Genomic DNA, 19,603 nt, shown 5'->3' with positions numbered 1-19,603 from the left:
GAAGAATTTTCTCTTCTTTCTCACCTTTTATTACCTATTTAAAACTCGGTGGATTTGGAAGTTAAGTTAACAAATGACCTAGGTGGACTTAATAAGATATGAATGTGTTCAGTCATCATTACACACCAGCATCAGGTCAGTTCAGGCTCTACCAGCTCATTCTGCAGAGCAAGACATTCGCCGGAAGTGACGAACCAGAGCACTGAGCAACCCCAAACTACGCGGCAAAACCTCCGGCTATTTAAATATTATAGGAGTGTTGCGGATTGTCATATCTTCTCATATCTCCCTTAACGTGGAGTGTAATTTCTACCTTTGTCGTTATCGGGAACAATTTGAAGCAGGTAAGAACTTGTCTATGCTATTATGATATTGGTCTTTGCATTTCTGTGGAAGACAGTTTTCAGTAACTTGCTTGGCTAGCCACGTTAGCTATCTAGCTCAGTTGCGGCTGATGCTGTGCTACTTTGTCAGCGAAGTTGTCATCATAATAAAACAATGCTGGAGTAACTCGTCTTTCACCTCAAGTAATATAATCAACGTTATCTCCCTCTATTTAGAATCGCGTGTCTTAAACACATACGTGATCACTCAATATGCTTGCGTGCCATGGAAGCGTGGTTTTCAGTATTTCGTATCAATAATTTTGCTGGCATTGGAAACAACAGCAGCCAGTGCCACTCTTAAAGATAAACTAAGTTCATTGAAAGTGTTGGCATTAGACTTTCAAGGTTAATGTGTGACCTCTCCCCACTAATAATTGTGATCAAATGTCATGCATCATTTCAGCATTCAGTTCATAGAACAAGTATGAATCTGTTTCAGTCATAGTATGGCTGATGTTTGTTGTCTCCAACGAGTGCTTGTTGTATCTGATGGGTGTCTGTCAACATCGGGTCACGTCTCAATAAAGCCCTTTTTCTGCTGGGATAGCGTGTATGTGTTTGTTTGTTTGTTTGTTTGTGTGGGGTTGGGTCCTCATTAGAAGATGTCAGATAACATTAAAATGCGACCTTCCTGCAATATGCAACACGCAAATGTCATTGGATTTATGTGCAATGTTGTGTGTCACTGTGATGTCTTATTCTGTATTTATGTATGTAGGCCCTATGCTACTTGACACCTTAATTTCCCTCGGGATCAATAAATGATACTCTACTCTGTTATGACCACTGTAACACACACACACACACACACACACACACAGACACACACAGACACACACACACACACACACACAGGACAAGTTGTCACACACGGTGACAATGTGCAGACATCTGTGTATCATGTATCTGTTTTATCTGTGCCCGGTATGTAAAAAAATGTTGCTGTGTTTTCTAGGTCATGTCTGTGCCCTTTGTCCAAGACTGGGATGTGGTGCAGGACCTTGGAGAGGGAGCATATGGAGTGTACGCACAGCAACACATTTCTTCCATTATTATATCTATATATAAACATGTACAAAATAGATAATACCTATGGCATTAACAGACAAACATTACAATGCAAACTGTACCACAAATATTGACACCCTAGCCAACATATAGCCTATGTATGTTTTCTTGCCACGGTGTTGAAGCACATTTTTGAAGTACTTTGTCTACAAACACAATAATGGTAGTAGTAGTCGTCGTCGTACTAGTGATGGTGATTGTTGTCGTTGTTTTTTCCAGGGTGCGGTTGCTGATGAACAGAAAGACAGATGAGGCCGTAGCAGTGAAAATCCTCGACTCAGAAACCAACTCAGACTGCCTGGAGGTGGTGAAGAAGGAAGTTTGCATTCATAAGATGTTGACACACGGCAACATAGTGCGCTTCTTTGGTCATCGAAAAGAGAGCAACTTACAGTACATATTTCTGGAGTACTGTAGTGGGGGAGCGCTGTTTGATCGCATTGGTAAGTGCAAGCTGTTGAAATGTTTGTTGCAAATTCTCTCTAGTAAATACTAAAATCGTTAAGTGAAGTGTTGAAAATAAATTTGTATTGATTAAGTTCAATTATATAAGCATGCTGTATTGATCTTTTCGAGGGCTATTTTATTCATCATTCATCATAATGTGGTGAAGTTAAATTTACATGAAAACATCCATGCAGTCACTTGCTTCGATTTTGGCATTGGTTTTAAAGGCACACAACGCAACGTTTTCAAATAAATCACCTTAATCAGCCAAGTGATCCTTGAATGAGCCGTTAATAGGCAAATGAAAACTCTCTCAACCATTACTTAATTAAAATCTGATGGGTCGACCCAAATTACACCTCGAACACCAGATGATTACAGTGCACATTCTGTACGTATGAACGACCATGTGGTTTTTCAGGAAGATATGTTGACTAGCCACAAGAGATCAGGGCCCAAGTAGACCAAGGGGGATGTGGAGTTAATCATAAATTCTGATGGTGAAGATTCTAAGCTTTACAATGGCACCTTTCACATGTGGCCTGAATGTGTAAAATCAGCTCTGAAAGTTTCTCTTACCCATAGAAAAACATAAAGTTAGCCCGTTTAAAGACATATTGTTACCTTTTCAATTAACCAGCTTCTGCAGAAAATCACAAATATCTATATATATATATATCTCTTAAATGGCGATTTTCTCAAATTCACTCTTAGAGACACGTGTTTGGGTTTGAAAGCCAGTCACATATTAGGGGTCATATTAGGTCCCAATCTTTTTTTCCTGAGAAGCGCTTGGGAAATATGCAAACGTGCTTGGTGTGGCTTTAAGCATCAGGGTCAGTGATGATATTGAATAAGTGTTGTCCGTTTACCTGCTGCTGATAGAGCCTGACCTGGGAATGCCAGAGAAGGATGCCCATCGATTTTTCCAGGAGTTGATCTCCGGTGTGGTGAGTGCATTCACAGACTGTTTATTACCGCATATAAATAATGATGCTCTGGTGCCAAAATATGATTGAATGTTTTTACAGGCTTTTTAATTGACTTGTTTGGTTGATTATAGGAGTACCTCCATGGACTTGGAATCACGCATCGCGACATTAAACCAGAAAATTTATTGTTGGATGACAAAGGTGAGCCACTTGTATTATAAATGTACCTGTTTTTAAATTGAAGTTGACTTGGTGCAGTGCAGAAGAATAACATTTGTCACTGTTTTGCTCTTCAGACTCGTTAAAGATTGCAGATTTTGGTTTAGCGACGGTCTTCCGGCATCGAGGGCGGGAGAGGTTACTGGGGAGGGCGTGCGGCAGCCTACCCTACATCGCTCCAGAGGTCATGTCAAGGACACAGTTTAAAGCCCAGCCCGCAGACACCTGGTCATGTGGCATCGTCCTCACCACTATGTTAACAGGAGGTAGGGCAACACCTCTATTATATAGTTACTATTGTTATGCTTTTGTCTATTATTATAGAATTTTTGCACTCGCTGAATTGCATTTTGCATATTATATTCTGTTGCAATGTATTAATTGATACAATAGAGATATATAGTGTGTTAATATTGGGGTTTTCTGTTGTTTGATTGTCCTGGGGCCTATACTACAAAGCTTATTCAGATTCAGATTCAGATTACTTTATTAGTCCCATGAAGGGCAATTCAGTTTGCGGTCCCAGTCTCCATCAGTCAATGAATAGATAGTATAAATAAAAAGAGTAGAAAATGAAATACAAAACCTAAAGGAAACAAAAAAACAATAAATAATAAATAGGAAACAAAAACATACACATTTAAACACATACATTCAAACACCCTGTCCTGTCAGTGATGAGCAGCCCTCAGTAAATTAAATGGTCAGTAATGAACTCTACCCCTACAACCTTGTTTAATAATCTAATGGTTGTAGGGATGAAAGATCCAGAGTAACGCTTTGTTTTTGTCCTGACAGAATAATAGCGCCTCCCAGAGGGCATTAATGAAAATTCACCACTTAAAACATGGTCAGGTTGACTAGTGATATTCAGGATAAGTTAAGGTTAAGTTAATAGGTGAATCATCTAATAAAAGAGCCTGGAGTCCTCATTTTCTTAAGAAAAGATACTGTATTAGATGATTTACCTCTTAACCTTAACTTATTCTGAACCAGCTTTGTAGTATAGGCCCCTAGTCTGTTCTGATGTGTATTTGTACTTTCTGTCTTGTCTGGATTTGGACACGTATCTGGCGAATTAACAGAATGAACAAACTTTGTATGAATTACTTGCATGACTGTCGTGTTTCAGAATTACCATGGGATCAGCCCACGGATAACTGCCAGGAGTATGCTGACTGGCTTCAGACTAAGACCTACCTCAACCCGTGGAAGAAGATTGATGCCCTGCCCCTATGTGAGATGACATCACCGGCAATCTGCCCTAATGACTGCATGTCACCGCGCCCAAATTACACTGTTGCATTATGCTTTATGACTACATTTTGACCTCTACATGGTTATTTAACACATCAATCAATATCATTGCCTTTTTTGAGTGATTTATCGGGTGTTTTAATTATACTGTGTATATATCATCCTACAACTGAGTTTACACTTTGATTAGCAAAGTTTTTCCCACAAATGCAGGTCTCCTCACCAAAATCCTCCTCCATGACCCTAAAAAGAGATTAACAATCCCCGAAGTGAAGAAACATCCCTGGTTCTGCAAGAAGTTCCGCTCAGGTACTGTTCACTTTATTTTTATTCCGCTAAAGCGGTAATATACATTTTGTCACCTGAACAAAAAATGTGTTTGAAACCCCAATATTATTCAGGTGGAAGAATGTTTTATTTAGACCCAGTTCATAATGGTTCAGACGTATATATTTTTTAAAACAGGTGTGCTTTTTGTTGCTTTTGACCTTGCTTGGTGTTGTGCTTGCATTAAGATATCCGTCTCCTCTCCACTTCCCCCTGTGTTTCCCTCAGGAGTCAGTCAATCACCCAACAAAATACTGGATATCCGCCTTGGACGAACGTACAGGTGAGGCTGCCAGTGGAGTCTGCATTAAACATTATATGCTATTGAGAACATGATCACAACGTATAAATCTCTCTCTCTCTCTCTCTCTCTCTCTCTCTCTCTCTCTCTCTCTCCCTCTCTCTGTATTCTGTATTTCTTTTGCAGTGATGACCGAACACATGTCTCCAGCTCACAGCCAGAGCCGCAGGATCTGTGGGAGCTGACTGGGGCTGTAAACTACGGTGAAGGGGCGCTGGTCAGCTTCTCCCAGCCAGTGTGCCCAGACCACATGCTGCTGGGAAGTCAACTGCTGGGCACACCGGGTGCCAGCCAGGTACGGGAAGCAGTTTACATAAACAGTCAATGTGATCTCTGTGTCTATCATAGTGCTTATTTTCCAGACAATTTTGTGAAGGTGATTAGCAGGGGTGACTGTAATTCTGTTTGGATACAGTGGTTTTTGTTTCAGCACTACATATTTTATATACAGTATACACATGCCAACAACTGAAACGTTCTTCTCAGTCATCAAATTTGAAATAAAAATAAACTTGTAACAATATGACAATGAATATAATGATATGATGTGGCTATACGATATGATGTTGAATAAGATGATGATGATCGTCTACTGCTTCCTCCAGAACCCGTGGCAGAGACTGGTGAAGAGGATGACGAGGATCACTACTGCCCTGTCTCCTGAGGAGGCCGGCAAGGACCTGAAGGCCGTCTGCATATCCCTGGGCCACACCTGGAAGTTGACATGCACCAACCAGGTACACAAGCCTCTCTCAAGTTTGTCAGAACAGTAGCACGGGGCAGCTGTAGCCTAATGGTTAGGGAGGTGGTCTCAGGATCACAGAGTTGCAGGTTCAAATTCCACCTTTACCTCTCCCTTCACCTCATTTCCCTGGCTGGAGTGCATTTGAGTATGGCACCTAACCCCATACGGCTCCAGGGAATGTAACCAATGCCCTGTAAAATAACCAAGTTGCTTTGGATAAAAGCGTTAGCTAAGTGTAATGTGATGTAATATTACTTTTAGTTTATTAATTGATAATTAATTTATTATGACTATCACTTCTTGAGTCTTTGAATCCAGACTTGTGATTATAATGTAACAGTTCAACGAAACGTACAGTATATAAATGTCTTGTGAGAGTTACAGTAATGCTGAAACTGATTTACAAACTGTTCTACTTACTACATGGACCCAAATGCAGCTACACTTTTATAACCCTTCCTTAAATTTCATTTTGTAGGTGACTGTGACTACGAATGACCGTCGTAACAACAAGCTCATCTACAAGGTCTACTTCCTGGATGTGGACGAAGGAACCCTGGTGGACTTCAGGCTTTCAAGGGTTAGTCAAAAGTTTGATGAACACATGAGATTATTTTCAAGATTACAAAATGTTTTATTGTCATATACACATCAATTTCATTCATAAGTAGTGAAAATGTGTTGCTTTAAAAAAAGTCCTCAAAAGAAAAAAAGAATAGGAAAAGGGTGAAGAAAAAAGTCTTTCTTTGAAAAAGGCAGATAAAAAAGACGTGAAGAATTCTGTGATATGTGTCTTGTCCAGTGGTTCCCAAACTTTTTCAGCGAAGTCTTAGCCTTGCAATGGATTTCTAGCAATATTGGCAGACAAAACATTGCCTTGGCAAATTAATGTTTGTTAATTTAATTCCTGCAAATGCTTCTACGTATTAACCATAGAAGTGAATACTGTTACTATGGAATTGAGGTTAGCTGTTAGCCTGCGTATTTCCCATTTTTTAATGAAATTCCTCTTTTGTCTGCAACCCCCTCTCAGTACCTCCGTGACTCCCCTAAGGCTTCCCACCCCCAGTTTGGGAACCACTGCTCTAGTCTATGGCTCTTCATGCCCGTTTCTGTCTGTAAAGATTCTGTAAAGATGTGCCGTCCTCTCTCTCTCTCTCTCTCTCTCAGATATCGACTAAACCACTGATTCTTTCTTTCAGGGTGATGGGCTTGAGTTCAAGAGGTACTTTGTGAAAATCAAAGAGAAGTTTTCCCAAATTCAGAAGCAGAAGCTTGCTGCCTGCTGATGAAACGTACATACAGTATATGCTTTCTGGAGCCACCAGCCTCAAGCCAGACTGTTTCGTTTTGGATCATGACTTGACCAATCCCCTGCACTTATTCTGTGAATTATGTCATATAAAAAGATCCAGTGTTGTTCGTTGGTACAGTTGTTGTAACCAGAAGACCATGTGTTAAAATAAGGAAGGCAACATATTGGCAATCGAATAAGAGTTGGAGATGTTGGCCCCCCATACTGTATCAAGAGATTTTGATATGTATTTAATATCAAATGTTTGTACGTGTTTTTATATGTTTTTCTTTATACTTTTTATACATGTTTCCTTTTATGTACGTTTTATACACTTTGCGTTACTCTGATTGTTCACTTGGAAGCTAATAAAGTTAATGTAGGTAAGGTGGTGTGATTTGTTCTCTTTAGTGCCTTTCATATTTCAATTCCGCGCACTGATTCCTGTTCCATGATTTGTACAATAGTTCTAGTTTTTCCAACAACAATACCAGAAGGACTAAAGATTGCTGGTGTAGAAACTGGACCACAATTGATCAGTACCCAACATTCCCATATCAAAATGTTATTACCGGTATATATTTTTTTAATTTACGCAGTATACAAATATGTAAACAAAACATTTGCTTAAAAAAACCCTGACCAGTTAAGGTATCAATTCTCCAAAATTGAATGAATATTATCAAAGTACAATGCCCTGCTCTCAGAAGTGTAGAATGCTACTAGCGGCCTAGGAGTGTAACAATGGAATTACTTCTTTTTTTTTTGAAATCACACTGGGTATTTACAGTGAATGATGAAGGTTGATCCCTTGGCTGTCAGTTGCATACAAAACTTAACAAAAACTCCCTCATACGTAACATCATAATAAACATCATAAATGTCATGATACGGTCACAGGGCCTTGCTGTGAAGCTCCTGAGGCTGCTTCCATTTCTGGTCCTGCAAGACAAGAATGAAGGAGACCATTACTTGTCAATGATTAATAAATGGCAGTGCTCACCAGTGGCAAACGTGCCTGTATTGTATCTACATTGGTCAGGGCCCCCAAGCTCTGTTCCTCATCTTCACTTAATCAATAAAGCCAGCCAGTGCTGATCTCCCTTTTAATGCAAGTGGGACCTGTGAGTAAAGAAGGGCTGCTCCTTAAATCAGCTCAACCACTGATAAAGTGCTCTCAAAGTTTACTTACCTTGACTGGGTTCGGTGTCCACGTCTTGTACCCCACCAACATATTCATCTTCAGGAGTACTAATGCTTTCTCTGGATATGCTGTTCCTACTTTAGGTTTAAAAGTCACATATAAGCCTAATGTAGCCTACACAATATTACTGAAATCCATATTACAATATTGCAAATATTTCTGAAATGCAATCAAGACATATCTTGAACATGTTTGATTTCAATTCAATTCATGTGTTTTATGAATTGAATATGTATGAATTGTAAAATGTGTGGATTGTAAGTGGCTATACTTACTTGCCAAAGATCAACTCGTGCAGGCCTACAAAGTGAAACAGGGTTTGGTCTCAATAACCCCTGCCTACTTTATATTTTAAAAAGAAAATATCCCATAATTTCTGGCAGAAATAATGTTTATGCCACCACAGTCTACTCTATATGGTGGCATAAAGATCATTCCTGCCAGAAATTATGGGAAAATGGCCACACACATGAGTTTTCCACCCATTGCCATTAAAACAAAACTTACGTGGGTTGTTGTTTCGATTCCTTAGAATGTATATGAAGAGAATGAACATTAGGGATCCTGCCACAATCATGCCTCCAATGGCTGCCCCAATCACCGCCGGATAGTCATTGAAGGGTGGGTTAGCTGTGGAGGAGGGGTATACATGGCAGACCTTCATTTTAATAGCTTTAAAAATCTGTTACCTTTTAAAAATAAGTTTTTCTATTGTATCACACTCTGATTATAAGTACTATGGTCTTACCATGAATTTTCCATAGTGTTTCAAGGTAACTGTGTTACTTATTAGGCATACTATAACACTTAATTGCCCCCCAAACAAGCAAACAAATACACAAACAAACAAATAAATAAATAACGTGCTTGTTTCTGCTCTCCATTGGCTACAACCTTGCTCAAGTAAGTTTTTAGGAGTGGTCCGTATAACTACAGCTAGTTTTGCTTTTAATACTGAAATGGCAGGAATGAAAACCAGGACAAATTGACTAAAAAAACAGCTTTTTTCCCAGCAGCCAGTACTACGCTAAATTATGCGACCAAAGCTTAGTTTTATTTTACACATACAAGTAGGCCCTACTTTTCTAACTTTTTTATTATTATTATTCATTGCTTCAACAAGGAATGCTCATTTTCATTGTACTTGTTACAATGACAATGAAAATATATTCTATATAATTATTCTACTGTATACTCTATGGCAAAAGCTCACTCGGGGTCTTCTCCTCAGAGGGATGCCCTATGGTGCGATGATTGACAGCCATGATCCGCACAGCGTAGGTGCCCAGCGGATCGAAGCCGCTCATCTTGTAGCTCACGGTGCTTGGGTCCAGGTTGACGGCCACCTTTAGCCAGAGGGACTCTGAGGTGTCTACATCTCTCTTCCCCCCTGGCTGTGCCAGCCCACGGCGCTCGATGATGAAGCCTGTTGTGTCCCCCTCTGTCTTGGTGAACCACTCCATGTCAATCTCTGTACGCTGAGTGCTAGTGTAGACGAGCTTGTTGATGGTCACGTTGGGGGGCATCGGGTATCCTGGGAGGAAAGACAGGAGGATAGTGTAAAGCAGAGGTGGGGAACCTATATGTCTCGAGGGTTGTTTACGGCCCTTCAGGCTGTCTTATCCGGCCCCCGATATAATTTTTATGTCATGCAGCTTCACATGAAATATGACACGTTTTGTAAAGGAATCTTGGAAATTACATTGGCAATACAATTAAGTTATATTTCAGGGGGCCTAGAGAAGGTGGTGTCTGTTGTAAAGGTGGCTGCCTTCAATATAGGCCTAAAGAGCAAAGGGGAATCCTGAAGTGGCCCCTAAAATAAAAAAGGTTCCCCACTCCTGGTGTAAAGTGTATCTGTGTAACCTACAGTCTTGTGTTTTGCTTTCCAACTTGTTGAAGCATGCATTTTCAGTGTGAATACACTCATACTATACAAATACAGTTTATTCTAATGTGCTTACAAGATGCCTGTTAAGATTATTCATCCATGTCATGTTATTCAAATTAACTTTCAATTTCATTTAACTATAAGCAACTGCTCAAAACTCAAGGCTCAAAGAAGTCTAGTTGGTTCAGGGCCGGCCCTTGGCATAGGCAGTATAGGCAAATGCTAAGGGCACCACTCCAGTAGGGGGATGTGAATGGGAAAAAAATTGAACAAATCTAATCCAATGTAATTTTAGGAGTCTAATACATCCATCACAATGAAGAGAATTAAAGTAAACCAACATTAAAAACAACAAAACAACTACAAAACAACCAATGTGTTGGGCAGGGCCAGGGTGGAAGCAAACTGAACAATTTTAGCACGTCGGGTCTCTGAACTCATGCTCGCCTCGGGCAGCAAATCGACAAGGGCCGGCCCTGAGTTGGTTAGAGCGAAACTCTGAATGATGTGCTTAAAATGACATGGCAGAAAAGAAAAAGATTATGGTGTTGAATTACATAGCATTATGCTTGCTTTTATCGCACATAATTTCTACAGTTTAGTGTGGCTGAAAGTAGTGTAAAAATATCTAGGTATAAATACTAATCCTTACTCTTCACCAGCAACAGGATGGGGATCTCGGTTCCCCCGACGGCGTTGGTGGCTGAGCACCAGTACTGGCCGCTGTCCCTCACGTTGTCCGTCTCTTTGACCGTCAGGTTGGACCAGGCTGCAGCCTGCTGCAGGACGTACTTGGCGGGGGACTCGATGACGTGCTGCTTCAGGTTGTTGTACCAGGTGATCTCGGTGGCGGGGTAGTTGGCCGTCAGGATGCAGGTGAGCTGCACGTCACTGCCCTCGTACACGGACACGTAGCTGCGCTGGGTCTGGAGCACTGGAGCCTCTGGAGGATTTGTTACATTACATTACATTTAGATCAGTGGTTCTCAACCTTTTTTGAACAAACACACCCCCTTGACCTCATCATAAGCCTGGCAATGCCCCCCTACAACTAAAAAATAAAATGGACTAACGCCCCCCCAATGGCAACTTACCACGACCCCCTCTCAGCTATGTCCTTCTCAACACCCCCCGAGGGCTCCCTAACTCCCCCTGGGGGGCTGTAGAGCCCCTGTTGAGAAGCACTAATTTAGATGATGCTTTTATGTTTTAAGCGACTAACAGAACAGTTATTTAGGTTCATGGTTACAGTCCCAGGAGCAATGTGAGGTTAGGTGCCTTGTTCAAGTGGCACTTCAGCCATGGAGGGTATGGGATTTGAACCAGCAACCTTATGATTCCAAGACCAGCTCCCTAACCATTACGGCAAAGACAGTAAGATTGAAAGTGTTGCAGACATGCACACGTGCTTACTTACCGAGTTTGAGAACACACGTCTTCCTTTCTGCTATCAGTGGATGCTGAGCGTGACACAAGAAGGATTTGCCACTGTAGGTGGCGCTAGAGCGCAGCACTAAGATGTTAGCGTTCTCCTCTGATTTGCCGTGTGTCACCCCACTGCCAGACGACCACCACAGCAGGGCTCTGGGGAAGCCACCTTCCCATGTACACGAGAGCATCAGGTACTCGTTGTTGCGAGTGGCGTAGGCGTAACATTGGGGTTCTGCAGGGGGGTGCCCTGGATCCATTAGAGATGAGAGATGACAGAGTAAATTCATCCAGTGTTGTAAATATTACATTACTATACACATAGCTGACACTTCTATGATTCGAACCTAGAACTCCAAAAGTATCTCCCCAACCATTAGGACATTGTTGCAGTAATTCAAATGGTCTGACAATGTCTAATCCAATCTAATCCAATTTCTCAAGAAGCATTCATCCTTTCATTATGGATGGATTAAAAAATGTCTTTCACTGTCAATATCAAGTCCTATTAAGCCTATGGTGTATTCACTGCAGATTATTATCGAATGGTGGAATGAGGCATTTCACAATCATAGATTCAAGATCCAAGATACATTTGGCAATGTGCAGCAAAGAACTATGATTATTTAATAATATATTTGTTTATATATTTCTCATTCACTCTGCACAGCCTTGCGTAAGAGATGATTACTTCATTCAGTTGCAAACAAAGTTTGTAAAAAAAAAGTGTAAATCTGTATTCTAATTGAATTTAATGTAGGATTACATTACAGTATACATCGTATGAAAACTGTCTTCCCTCTTAAAAGCAACAATGACCTCCTGTATAAGCTCGTGTACAAGGTAAACAGTAATCAGTCATCTATACTGGCATGCTGCCATGTTAATTAAATGCTTAACGTTCCTCAAACGTGTCCTTGGCTTTTCTGTGACATATTGGAGGTCCTTTTTTGGATGGGCACCCTGTTTTACTAGATTTTATCTACCGTATCACCCAGTGAAAATCCTTTCATTTTTGCATTATAGTCTAAACAGATTCCAAAGCTGTACACAACATGTACTATGTCTGCGTCTTCACTCACATGTCTTGGTTTTGCAGCTTCTTGATGCATTGAGGGCAACATGGGAGCCTTGACACACGAACACGGAGTTATTTGCTGTGCGGCGGCCTGTCTGGATGTAGCTGACGTTGCCGCTACCCTCTCCGCCGACACCTACTAGCAGCGGTGGGGTCCAGCGCAGGACAGCCTGGGGATATCCCCCCTCCCATGAGCAGAGGAGGGCCAGGTCAGTGTAGTTGTTGATGGGCAGGATGTCACATGAGGGAGCTCCATCGGGTGGATCTAGGGGATTGGGTTTTACCATTTATAATTATGGGAAGCACAAGCGAATGAACTACCAGAAATTAATATCTTGAACATGGTACCCAATGTCTGAAACTTGGAACTCGAAACAATTGCAGCTGTTTGCAGTCTCCTGAGCGCTCTAAGCCCTTTTGTGTCTTCTAACTGCAGCTACAGTTTGACCAGAATTCGATGTGTATAGTACTACTATATTACGTATGTACTATGATGTCAGCTGCAGTGTATGGATATCAAGCAAATTGCTACTTTGTTCCAAATGGCAAATACATCAAAAATTAAAAATAGACCTAAAAATAGAGATGGTTCAATTAAATGTTGATATGTAATCTTTACTTGAGAGCGATTTATATTTTGTGTCTATTTCAGTTTCTATTTTGGCTGCAGGAGTTTCTTTATATCTGCTATTGCATAAGTGCGTACATCAGAGGGTCTTTTTGATGAGCATTTTTTTTTAACCCAAAGCATTTCTCTCTCTCTCTCTCTCTCTCTCTCTCTCTCTCTCTCTCTCTCTTTCTCTCTCTCTCTCTCTCTCTCTCTCTCTCTCTCTCTCTCTCTCTCTCTCTCTCTCTCTCTCTTTCTTCTTTGTGTTTGATGCTGCAAATATAGTTGACTCAGCTTTAACACAGAGGAAATACATCCCCACACAGGCTGACAATGTATTCCCCAGTGATGGATACCAAATTTATTGTGGCACTCTCTTATATTTTGAAGGCGCTGCTATTGGAAATGTCAGTTTGACATTAGGAAATTGAAAAAGACAGTACAGGGACACAATATTGGATTATTTAAAGCTACTTTTCTGTTTGCTTTCTTTTTTTCTTTTCTTTTTCTATTTTTTATATATATAAAAATAGGAGCCATGGTTGCCGTTAAGTGCTAGAAACAGGAAGTTCAAAATGTCCTTGGCAACCTGACATGAGAAGTCAGAAGTGATTGTCATATCCAACAGGGACCTGAAGCCTGAGTACAAGAAGGAGATAAAGCTCTCAGGAAGAAGAAAAAAAAATGTATATTACAGCCAGGCCACAGTTCTCATAACACAGACCAAATTAGACCTCCATACTGGCCCTGTGAGATGTGAAATCACAGGACCAAAGAAAAACAATATATCCTGACCTTTTGTATTGCAATGCTGAACCCTGTGTTCTCACATTCAGACCCCAATGCAGTATGGACAAACAGGACACAGCAGTCCAGCAGAGAAAAGAGAAAAGGGCGGGTTTGTTGTCTGACTCACAGTAAACAGCGAGGGTGATACTGATGTCTCTAAGGCAATTCAACCATGGATGATATAGAATTTGAACCTGAAACTATCTACCTAACCATTAAGCCAAGGCTACAATCACTTAATATGATTTCACATTGTAACTACTGACAATAATGTTGTCAATAGCAGACCTTAAGAGAAAAGTGAGAGATGCCGGGTTCGTTGTCTGACTCACAGTAAACAGTGAGGGTGATACTGTTCTTGGAGTGCGTGTTGAGCTATCTCCCTAGTCATTAGGCCACAACCACTTAATATGATTTGTCACTGTATTTTGTAACTACTGACAATAATGTTGTCAGTAGCAGACCTTGAGAGAAAATCGAGAGAGAAACATGGGTTTGTCGTCTGACTCACAGTAAACAGTGAGGGTGACGCTGTTCCTGGAGCGCGCATTGAGCTATCTCCCTAATCATTAGGCCACCCACAACCAATTTATATGATTTGTCATTGTGTTTTGTAAGTACTGACAATTCTGTTTTCAGTAGAAGACCTTGAGAGAAAAGTGGGAGAAGCATGAGGTTCGTAATCTGACTCACAGTAAACAGTGAGGGTGACGCTGTTCTTGGAGCGCGTGTCGAGCCGCGTGTTCTGCGCCAGGCAGGTGTAGCGGCCCGTGCGGCTCCGGGGGATCTTGGCGATGGTCAGCGTTTGTCCCATGTGCACCTGGGAGTTGTTGTAGAACCAGACGTACCGGCTGGGGGGGTTGGAGGACGCCTGGCACTGCAGGGACACCGTCTGCCTCTCCAGGGCTGAGTAGCCTCGTTCCGCCACCGAACGCGGGCTGACCCCGATGCCAGGCACGTCTGGACCGTCTGCAGGGAATAATAAAAAAAAACATTTCAACCCCTCCTCATACCTCCCGATGTTCATACAGAGTAAAAAAACACAAAACAGAAACATTTACAGCTGCGCACACAAGGCAAAATATACATAGCAGCAGTACCATATCATCAGCAGATGCATATAACTTAGGTTATGGCACAGAACACACTTACAGATGGCATGGTGTACAACACACAACAATGCTCACAATACACACACACAAAAAAAACTAAATAAAAGTTGCACAAAACTGACTACAACATGCATGAAACTTGTAAAGTTAAAAATGACGGTAGTATAGAACAGGGGTTCCCAAACTTTACCATAGCAAGGCCCCCCATATGCCGGTATATTTCAGCCAAGGCCCCCCTTACATGGGTCGTGCCAGAATATTTTTTGTGCATACTTTTTCACAACCATTAGACCAGGCCTGTTATTCAGTGTAATGTTCAGAAATGCAATATAATGCCGTTCTTAACTAATGGAACTATATATAATTGTACATTATATATTACATACATTAGTTATTTAATTCATTGAAATTAAATAACTTAATTTGCTATGCGGCTATGCTTTTCCTGTCAACCTGCCGCAGCCCCCCTAGCACCTCCTCGTGGCCCCCCAGGGGTCCCCGGCCCCCACTTTGAAAACCGCTGGTATAGAATATGGTTGGCTATATGGCACATATAGAGGTCCACTTACAGATGACATTCAGTGCTACACGTTGACTTTGTTCTCGGTTGACCTCATTACTGGCCGTGCACTTGTGCCACCCGGCGTGGTGACGCGTGACCAAGGTGACATTCACCAGGTTACTGTAGGACCGTGCCAGGACACTGGTCGTGCCATTGCTGTGCTCCTGCTCCCACAGGTACCTGATGGGTTCAGTGCCCTTTCCCAGGTCACAGCGTAGCCACACCGACGATCCCTCGGCCGGAGAGCTGTCGCTGAACACCAGGGAAGGCCTTGCCACCGGCACGGCCTGTGGGACTTTCTCCTCAGATGGACTGCCTGGGGTGCGGTAATTAACAGCTTTGATTCTGACGGCGTAGCGCTTGCTTGGGTCCAGGCCCGTGATGTGGTAGCTGTGGGTGTCGGGCGGTAGTTCTGATACCACCTCTTCCCACGGAGGCTCCAGGTCGAGCTTGCTGGTGATGTTGGGCTGAGGCAGTAGCCGGCGCTCCACGATGTACTCGGTGATGGTGCCCTGGGCAGGGGTGTCCCACTGCAGGTCGGCTTCTGAGCGCTGGTTGCCGCTGTACGTGATCCGACTGATGGTCACATTGGGTGGAGTTGGATGCACTAAGATAAATGAAAAATAGCAAGGAAATAGTAAGGTCTGTAAATTAACTCCAAAAGTAACTTATGTCCAGACTGCTGTATGTCATTCAATAAAAATGGAACCGGACTATAAACTAAGTTACAATGCATAGAAATGCTGCATAGCCTACTACATTGAAGTAACCGAATGTGTCAGATGCTTTTATTTGTGAATCACAAATCAAAATAATACATTTTAAACAGTGTGTTGTCATGATATAGGGCCACCATATAGAATATGAATATACAGTATCATTTTGTAATTTTACAACAGTTTAAGTACAGTGTGTGTGAGTTGGATAAAGATTTAGCATGACCATCCTTACTGTTCACCAGCAGAGTGATCGGAATCTCTGTGCTGCCCACGGAATTTATCCCCGAGCACCAGTACCGGCCACTGTCTTTCAGGCTATCTGTCCCCTTCACTGTGAGATTGGTCCAGATACCGGCCCGCTTGAGAGCATACTTGGAGGGATATTCTATTACGGGCTGTCTCAAATGATTGTACCAGGTGATGTTTGAGGTGAAATATGTGTCCCTCACTGAGCAAGGGATCTCTACATCACCTCCCTCGTAGACGGAGACCGAACTGTGCAGTGTCTGAAGCACTGGGGGCTCTAGGAAAAAAGAAGATGATTATATTATCCTTCGAACATATGGTGACCAAATATGGAGACAATAATAGCAGCACTGTGGACAATGTTCTGTGAAATGTATTTCCAGTATGCTTCATTCTTTTTTTCCAACAAATTCACAGATGTCAAGCTCTTACTGTAAAGTGAGCACTTAAACATCAGAGCCTTTAAAACTCATTTAGTTGAACTCATATCAGTTATCGCTATCGTTATCTCTGAAAATGGTTACACCCCTTTTCATTTTAATTTGCATTAATGAAACGGTTAATTAAAATGACTAATTACCACTATTATTACCACCACTCCTCCAAAGAAGTGAACATCATTCAGCACCAAATCATTATCAATCATCTTGTTCCACATAAACTATTTTAGGTGCCAACATAATGTGCACAATAACATCCCAGACAGTTATTCTTAGGCGGGGGACACGGCTCCTCAATAATGGGAACGAGCTTACCTAGTTTTACAGCACACTTTTTCCGCTCGGCAGACAGTGGGTGTTGAGCCTGACACACAAAGGCCCGGCCACCGTAGCCGGCGCTGGCAGACAACAGCAGCGTGTTGGAGCTCTCCTCATACTCCCCCACCGCTGCTGTGTCTTCTTCATCTCCGGAGTCTGATGTCCACCACAGCAGTGCTCTAGGAAAGCCGCCCCCCCAGGAGCAGGACAACACCAGGTGCTCATGGGTGAGACTGGCGTTTGCGGAGCACAGGAGCTCCCCTGGAGGAGACCCTATGGAGCCATAAATACAAAACATATAATGGAAATATATCCTGTCAGACTTTGGCTGTGGTTCAAAAGGCTAAGGCACTGTAGTGTTATGCCGGGGGAACTGGGTTTGATTCCAGCCTGAGGTCATTTCCCGATCCTCCCCCATCTCTCTCTCTCCCACTCACGTCCTGTCACCATCACACTGCCCTATTAAATAATGGCATAAAGCCTTAAAACAAACTTAAACAACAGCTTTCTGAAAAAGTACAATATTTATAACCAGAGTCGGAAAAAGTAGAAATCCTGTCATTATGTGTTTCCAATGTTCTGTTGAAATAGGCTGCTTCATTGAAATGAGCTTCCAGGCTCTTAACCCTAACCCTAACCATAGCCCTGACCAGTGACCTAGGAGCAGTTTGTAGCTCAGCTCATCAGGTGTTTCCATTATCCAAACTCGACCTGTGCTTCACTGATGCTCTACCTCCGTAGAGAAAACAATGGTCTCCCCACAGTCAGCTTAGCTGCAAAAACGTTGGGGGACTTTTCCCCATCCAAAATTCCGATTTTCAATGAGAAAATGACCTTTGAACTGCACTTTTGCCAGATATTGAATAACACCAGCACAAGGAGGGACAGGAGTTAGGATAATGGAAATGACACATATTGATTGACAGACACACACCCAGGCCAGTTCACTAAATCAGCTGATCCTAATTAGCTCACCTCCTCATTCAGGTAGAAATTAATTAACTCACCTGTGTACGGAGCACAGGTAGAGTACAGTATGGCAGGTCACAATTCATGTGGTGGATGAACGTCTTACTACATATAATAAAAAACAAGTTTGTAGCTCTCACATGTCTTTGTGCTGCAGCTTGCGGAGGTCTTCAGGGCAACATGGGAGCCATGACACACAAACTCAGTGTTGTTTGCCGTGTCAGGTCCTCTCTGGACGAGGGTGGCGTTGGCAAACCCCTGCCCATTCGCCCCTGGAGGGAACGGGCTCCAGTGCAGGGAGGCGTGGGGGTATCCCCCTTCCCAGGAGCACCACAGGGTCAGGTCAGTGTAGTTGTTGGTGGGATAGATGGTGCATGAAGGTGCTCCATTAGGTGTCTCTGTGGAGGTAGAACACTGTAATGTAATATTTAGTTTATCTTAGCTTTAGCTACTGAGCAACATCCAGTGTTCACTTAGTAGTACAGTACAGTGCAGTACTATTCACACTAGCAGTGCAGTACAGTGAAATCGTGAACATTTTGAATGAAGCATCTGTCTTACTGTATTTCACTGTAATGTTTATGTCTAAGTGAAATGACTAAATATGAAATATTGCCATATTGTCTTCATGTCACCCTTCACATGCTGTACTGCAGGATATGTCATCATTATAGGCCAACTTTTTTCATTTCACTAGGGATTTCCTATACTTCAAGGTTGTCCTATTTACCTAGCTGTACAGCACATGTCTTCTTCTGTGCAAACAAAGGGTGTTGTACATGACACTCAAACAACTTGCTGCCATGGGCGACGCTGACGGGCAGCACCCGAGTATTGGTGCTCTCCTCAGACTTGCCCAGTGTGTCTCCAGCGCTCGATGACCACCAGAGCAGGGCCCTTGGGAAGCCCCCTTCCCAGGAGCAGGAGAGGATCAGGAACTCGTTATTGAGCGAGGCGTTGGCATAGCACCGGGGCTCTCCAGGTGGGTGCCCTGAAGAGCAGAAGGGCACAATGGGAGGAATCAATGTCAAGTATCACTTTGGCAAACCCTCAAAAATAGATAAAATGTGTCTGACCGAGATGATGAAAATGCGACTATAGGATTCTGAGTACAAACTAATGCTTCTATTTTTAGGTAGGCTATTAAATCAATGCAGCATCACATTTGCAATCTCACAGTAAAAGTGCTGTGAACTTTTGTAGGGAAAATCAATTTTGGCTGTCTGTCTCCCTGACCAGTGTTCAACAATATTGGAAGTACTTC

At 42.3% G+C, this 19,603-nt stretch overlaps 2 protein-coding genes across 2 annotated transcripts in view; one reads left to right on the top strand and one right to left on the bottom strand.

The window, feature by feature from the left end:
• The first annotated feature begins 191 nt into the window (after window positions 1-191).
• On the top strand, window positions 192-7,368 carry chek1 (checkpoint kinase 1). Its single transcript, XM_063203989.1, has 13 exons — window positions 192-344; window positions 1,342-1,409; window positions 1,674-1,897; window positions 2,787-2,851; window positions 2,965-3,034; window positions 3,130-3,318; window positions 4,185-4,289; window positions 4,523-4,618; window positions 4,865-4,919; window positions 5,064-5,232; window positions 5,543-5,674; window positions 6,161-6,262; window positions 6,885-7,368. Exons 2-13 carry the CDS (start codon window positions 1,345-1,347, stop codon window positions 6,969-6,971), a joined length of 1,359 nt encoding a protein of 452 aa, XP_063060059.1. The 5' UTR covers window positions 192-344; window positions 1,342-1,344; the 3' UTR covers window positions 6,972-7,368.
• Window positions 7,369-7,452: 84 nt separating this feature from the next.
• The window catches only part of LOC134451875 (hemicentin-1), a 48,243-nt gene continuing 36,092 nt past the window's right edge, over window positions 7,453-19,603 (bottom strand). Inside the window, exons 16-26 of the mRNA XM_063202273.1 lie at window positions 17,378-17,643; window positions 15,655-15,934; window positions 14,667-14,942; window positions 12,582-12,842; window positions 11,489-11,749; window positions 10,724-11,014; window positions 9,394-9,714; window positions 8,688-8,810; window positions 8,456-8,480; window positions 8,169-8,257; window positions 7,453-7,918 (exon numbers count right to left, since the gene is read on the bottom strand). Coding sequence (XP_063058343.1) covers window positions 7,860-7,918; window positions 8,169-8,257; window positions 8,456-8,480; window positions 8,688-8,810; window positions 9,394-9,714; window positions 10,724-11,014; window positions 11,489-11,749; window positions 12,582-12,842; window positions 14,667-14,942; window positions 15,655-15,934; window positions 17,378-17,643 — 2,252 coding nt within the window. The 3' untranslated portion in view covers window positions 7,453-7,859. The remainder of the gene's footprint in view (window positions 7,919-8,168; window positions 8,258-8,455; window positions 8,481-8,687; window positions 8,811-9,393; window positions 9,715-10,723; window positions 11,015-11,488; window positions 11,750-12,581; window positions 12,843-14,666; window positions 14,943-15,654; window positions 15,935-17,377; window positions 17,644-19,603) is intronic.

This window comes from Engraulis encrasicolus, chromosome 7, assembly GCF_034702125.1.
Source record: "Engraulis encrasicolus isolate BLACKSEA-1 chromosome 7, IST_EnEncr_1.0, whole genome shotgun sequence".
Classification (NCBI taxonomy): Eukaryota; Metazoa; Chordata; class Actinopteri; order Clupeiformes; family Engraulidae; genus Engraulis; species Engraulis encrasicolus.
Note: the sequence above shows the minus strand (reverse complement) of the source record. Positions and strands in the feature narration are given on the sequence as shown.